Genomic DNA, 6,522 nt, shown 5'->3' on the forward strand with positions numbered 1-6,522 from the left:
CTCATTTTCTTCATAAATTTTATTCCAATGCATTACCATTGTGGGAGGTGGTATTAGGCGGTAATGAACATTTGTAAACGAAAGAACTTTTTTATGTTTAAAGTTTCAACACTTGCACTATAAATCATCCCCATTACCACCATTTAGTATCACTAACCAAACGGGACATGAATGGTAATGGCTAATGAATATAAATGTCAACATTGTGCAAATTACTTGTGAATGAAACAAGGATAGACAGTAGTAACTCAAAGTTTCAGCATAAACAGAAACCTATAAAATTGTAACATTGTGCCTCTGACTGTATCTACATTGTACAAAACATCTGATAATATATCCAAAATAATTTAACTCTAAGATTTCAGTCTTCTCAAAGATGAATATGAACAGGTTGCATTGCATAAAACGCTCTTCACACTTCTAGTTCACTATCTACGAACAGGCCGTCTATATAACCTAAAAAATTACCATTAGTCTCAGCTTCTGTTGGATCTAATTTTGTCAAGGTGACCAGCAATCCGTGTATCCATTGTCGACAGGATTTGTGGCATTGACATCCCACCAGACACTACAATCTCTGCAGGAACAGAACATACAGAATCCAAATTGTTAGGGTATACTCAAATTTGATTTAAAGTTTAAAATGTACGGCATCAAAGTTTTGAAGATGAAAAATAGTTGTTTAAAACTGCTGTGAAGATCCCGAACTGATCCAAGTTTATAATTTTAACGCTTATAAATATGTATTTGAGTTACTAGCATAAAAAAATAAGTATTTTATAGCACATACAAAACTTTTCAACGAAGGTGTGTTTGATTCAAAGAAAATAATTTGACCGAATCTGTTTTCATTGGAAGGTACGATTCCAATAATATCAGGTGAAAAACATCGTTTATTCCGAAGAAGTTGGAGACAAGGAAAACACAATGAGGGGATGGAGGGATGGGAGGGCCAGCGAAGAGAAGTAAAGATGAGGTAAAAGGTAGGGAGTAGAATTCCAAAACTTGGAGGAAAAAAGTTGCGGCTCATGAAAATTAATTTTGACGCCCTAATGTATAAAAACGACAACGCTACTTGTAAAATGATTTTCCTCCCAAACACAACCAAAGACTCTTCATTACAAAAAAGTGTATAAATTTTATTAGGAACATATAAGGTCTAAGGATGTAAATTGGAACTTTACGGCCTTTCATTTATGCAGAGTATCCGAGGAAAAGCTAAAATAGAAGATGCAAAGCACTTACCAATTCCTTCCCGAACAGACAGGTTTGGTCTGATTACATCATTTGAGTTAACCAGAAAAATATCACCAATGTACAGATGGTTCGTAGGAACATAGACGCAGCATAGTTCCTCCTCCCCAGAATAGTTCTGTCATATACATAAGAAATACAGAAACCTCATCACCAGAATTTACGAACCATATGACAATCATCCAGCATAAAGTACAACTTTTGAATATTCTATTTGTTCAGTTGCGACAAATGCCGAAAATTCAAACATCAAAATCTCCAAAATCCCTCACATGTACATCGATTTAAATATTATTCAGGAAATCATGAATTAAGCTACATTCTCCAACACCACCAATAATATACCTGCAGCGTAACAGAAGATGTGATGAACCCAAAAGCAAATTCCCCTACTCGTGGATGTCTAATGATGGCCACTTCTTTAAAGGCCTGTGTGTTCTGGTCTGAACAGTGACAAGAACTTTCATAAGTAAGTTGTTAGATTAATCAACATATACATGAGAAAAGGAAATTTAGAATGACATACCTGGAGATATTGCAGAACTAATCTGCTTTGAGGCATTGTAGATGTGACGGACAAAAGGCATCCTCTTAATGAACCACTCACCAAGGCCTAAAACAGATGCACCCAACCATGACGACATGAAGACACCAACCAAGAATATGAATGCTATTGAAGTTATGAATCCCAGCCCTAATAAGAGAGAGGAAACAGTAAATCAGAAGAAAATAAATACTCCCTCCTATTCATTTCATTTGTCCCATTTCTCATTGTACGCGTGTTGCACTAATTAGCCCTTAATATCTTTAACAATACATAATTAGTTGATATTCAATCAAATAACTAATAAGATTCCACTTGACTATATTTCAATGTATAGTTTAAGAACAAAATACAATCTAAGAGTGATTGATGAATAATGTGATACGAGCAATAAGACAAATAAAATGAATAGGAGGAAATATTCAAGTAGTTGATCTAACAAAGTATCAAGCTCCATAGTTTATGATTTATTTAAGTGACTGCAACTTTGAGAATCATATTGATATCAGAGCACATAGTTTGACCGGAGGGACAAGCATTCAAGACGGCATATACTCTTAATGTATTATGAAATGATGCATTTGTGTATAACAAAGTTAAGCACAAAATCAGAAGGGTTGTGAAAACGGCCAAGATATAATTGACATAAAATTTAAACTATAAAGGATTTTAAAAAGTGAGGCAAGTAAATTAATTTCTACAGAATAAAAGCATAAACCTTGTATATTGTCTATTCTTAAATACTCGTAGTAGCATGTTGGGAAGAAAGTGTTTTTTGAGCTCATTTGGTAAGGAGAGAAAAACTAAAGCCTAAATATTCATATTGTAAGTGGTGTGAAACTTGACAAAAACAAAAGTGATGATAGAACTAAAGAATATATACAGTTATTAATAAAAGCAATAATTTGACTTTCACCCTCGAACTTCGAGCATTATCAGAGTAAAAGTTACAAAAAGAGGATATCTAGAAGATAAGTTTGAAAACAAAACCACACACTATGGCATTTGCTTATGTTACTAAAAAAAAGGGTGGTCTAGCTTATTATATGATAGTACACAAAGTCAAGTGTTGCATTTATGCGAGAAAGAAGAGATAATATATTTGAGTAAGTACTTGTGAGTGTATGTGTATGTGTATGGAGTAGGGGATAGCCAAAGTGGTTCTCAAATCATGATACACAAAATATTAAAGAGATATTTATCTTCACCAAAATCTCATAATCATATCAATTTGTCAAGGAAAAAGAACAATAGTTATGGTATGACTTATACTTTTTTAGGCATCAATGTTATTTGAAGTATCATCGTCAAAAGTTAAAATACAACATTGCTGAAATTGGAAAAAGATGATTGTTTGTTGAAAAAAGAAACATTATTTTCACCGCGCAAGAAGATTAAATAGAAACAAAGGCTATATCAAAGACAACTGGGAAGTGGAAACTCTCAACATTCATGTAACATTGCATTCCTTGAAATAATAAAATAAAAGCAAATGTATTCAAAACAAACATAATCACTTACCAAAAATATCAATTCCAAGTTGAGCATAAATAGGAGAGAAAAATCCATCCACAAAATGTATAAACCACCAGGTTATGTAAAATGTGATGGCTATCGGAAAAAGGATGACACTGCAAATATGATAGAAAATAAAAACAATCATTAAATTAGGGGATTTGATATCACTGATTTCAATTGTCTCAACCATGGTTAATTGAAATCACAATTCTGATCTACGATCCTACAATTTTACAATCGAAAAATTAGCAGCGATTCGAATCATAGGTAGAACCGTAAGTTGGTAGAATCTTACGATTCAAATTAAAATAAAATTTGTAGAAGTAGAATCGTAACATGATTCTACGATCATACAATTCAATGATTCGACTCTACAAATTTATTCTTAATTTTTAAAAAGTTTTTATATGTACCATCTTTCATTAACTTTTCTTACAATTTAACGATACTATCATCATAATTTTTAAAAAATAATTTCTTCATCAGTATGAAGATTTAAACTAATTATTAAATATTAATCTATTTCATTCTTAAAAACTTTAATTAATAAACTTAAACGTTTGAGGTGAATAGTTATGACTACGTAGCAAATTTAAGTTTATCGTAGAATCTTACGATTCTACGATTCGATTTTATAGGTGTGAACGATTCCAAGTAGAATCCCAATCTTAACAACTTTGGTGTCGACTATCAGAAAAAGGATGACATTGCAAATTTCAATCGAGATTTCTTCTTGAATGAATGCATACCCTATTGGCACATTTAATAGTTGGAGTTCAGACTTTTCTACCACTAATTTGGTAACGAGAAAATTCAATATCACTCATGTTATAAAAGTAAGCAATATAATGTAACATAATTACTCCAGAATTAGTGACATGCATTAGTCAAAAAGGGCACAGCATAATTTTAATGTTAAATCTAATCAAAAACATGTAACATATCTCCTCAGAATAATGATATTACTGCATTGCTTCACAAAATATGTTGAAACTTCACAGCATAGTCCATAAAGAATATTTAAATTCTATAAAGAACCACCCAAGCAACAGCAAAAGGCTTGATTTCTTCAGATGCTACAACAGTTTCTAATGAGCACCTTATTAAATATAGAGTATAAAAAACATCAACTACAATATTCATTTTTACGACGCTTACAAACTATGCTAGAGCAGAAAGTTCCAATACCACAGTCCACAAGTTTAGGAAGCATCAATCTACTAAGCCTTAAACAAATGTATTCATCTTATATTCACCCATTAGGACCATCAATTTAAGGCTCATCAAATCATGTGAATTTTTCATTTATATGAAATTATAGATAATTTTTGCAGTCAAGGGGCCAGAAAGGGGCACAACGTTTTGTATTTACAAAATTATTCAGATTAAACATTATTACCCAAGTGCTCTAAAGATACTACCATCTAAACAGGGTAAGGTCCAAGGAAAGACCGAAATACAAACTACATTCAGCAAAGACTGAGAGGATATTTCCAAAGAAATGGAAAACTATTTACAAACAAAAAAGGTATATGTGAAGATCTATAGCCATCAGAAAAGAGTTAGATTACTGAAGAGAGCTAATCTAAATATGATAGAGTTAGGAAACTTCACTAAATGAACATATAACTGTATAGGTAACTCTTGTAGCACAAGACAACACAACTTACCATCCGGTCATAAATTTCTTTGAAGCCCAACTTCTAATAATTTTATAAAAGGTCTGCATATTTAAAATACAAAAATCGTTAGTTTCCTAGTAATGAAAAAGAAGATCATGTGACAATATAAAACTAAACACAAGACAACCATGTCGAAAGGTCAGAACATATTAGATCACTTCTACTATTCACCTACTCTAAAAGCTAATTCATTTTCATTAAGAATATATCAATATGAAAAAGTATCCTTATAGTAAGTTTGATAGCTTAAAGGGAAGTAAAGAAGAAGAGGGAAAGAGTGATAAATGGTCCTTTCAGATCTCTCGATCATTAACGATAAATATTTGTTTATCATAAGTGTAAGGGAATTCATGATGCCGATTCCCTTTCTTCCTCATTTTCCATCCGAATCATGCAAACCTTTTCCTTTATTTCTCTCTTCATCCCTTCCCTCTATTTCTTACAATCCAAATAAATCATTAATAACATCAAACCAATAAGACTAAAGCACTTCACGTTGATGGTTAGATAATGATACTATCACATATACAACTAATCTCAATATCATTAGTAAGTTCCTACCGCCACATTCTCGCAACACCTCTACAGCTGATGCAGTGGTTACAACAAATGTTAGACAGTCGGACCTAATTCCAATTATCAACTTCCTCTATCAATGACCATCTTCATCAATGCTAACAGAAGTAAACTTTGCGTGTACGCAACGCCAGCCATATCTAATTCAAGGAAGAATCATGGGACGTGACCATGATGTTCAATTGTAAAAATACCTGAACACCACTATGTAATCATACCACCACAACATAAGCCTTGAGATGAAACTCCTTGGTACGTAATATACAAGTGAAGTAGAACCAAGCCAAAATTTCCCTAATTTCGTTTACCAACAGCACAGCTCCGGCCTTAGCAAATGCCACTGACTGAGCCAGCTTCAATAACTATTGGTTAAGATGGCTCAACGTAAGCAAAATTCACAGGACAGAAGAAACAAAGTCAACTTCAACAGTACCAATCCAATGAGCAATTCAGACCAAAAAAGAATTTACCAATAAGAATTCGTCATATCAACAAATCAAACAACAAAAGAAAATTTAAAGAATACCTCCCAAAAGAAAACATCCATTAATTAATTCCTAATTTTACAAAAACTAAAAAAAATGAAAGATATCCATTAAAATTGTAAGAAAACCCAGATAGATCAACGGAAAAAACAAAAGAAATATAGAGAACTACCTCACGGCCAGAATGATGAGAAGAGGAAACAGAAGGGGAAGGTTTAGCAGAATCATCATGATTGATGGAAGAGTCAGCGACTGGTATGAGAAGTTCCCGATCTCTTTCCCTACTGCTATTTCCCATCACCATCGTCGTCGATGTATCATCTCCCATCACCAAATTTATCAAGAATTTCTCTTGGTTTTCCTAGGAATTGACTCAGTTGCTTGTTTGGAGAAGAGAGAGAAAGAAGAGAAAGACAATTTATAGAGACGATGTTTCGATTAGCATAGTCAGTTCCTAATTTCG

At 32.9% G+C, this 6,522-nt stretch overlaps 1 protein-coding gene across 1 annotated transcript; it reads right to left on the minus strand.

The window, feature by feature from the left end:
• Positions 1-262: 262 nt before the first annotated feature.
• On the minus strand, positions 263-6,522 carry LOC130815269 (protein LIKE COV 1-like). Its single transcript, XM_057681684.1, has 7 exons — positions 6,232-6,522; positions 4,987-5,039; positions 3,320-3,429; positions 1,781-1,948; positions 1,600-1,697; positions 1,246-1,372; positions 263-577 (listed from the first exon to the last, which is right to left on the minus strand). The coding sequence occupies exons 1-7, from the start codon at positions 6,385-6,387 to the stop codon at positions 477-479; spliced, it is 813 nt and encodes a 270-aa protein (XP_057537667.1). The 5' UTR covers positions 6,388-6,522; the 3' UTR covers positions 263-476.

This window comes from Amaranthus tricolor, chromosome 6 (assembly GCF_026212465.1).
Source record: "Amaranthus tricolor cultivar Red isolate AtriRed21 chromosome 6, ASM2621246v1, whole genome shotgun sequence".
Classification (NCBI taxonomy): Eukaryota; Viridiplantae; Streptophyta; class Magnoliopsida; order Caryophyllales; family Amaranthaceae; genus Amaranthus; species Amaranthus tricolor.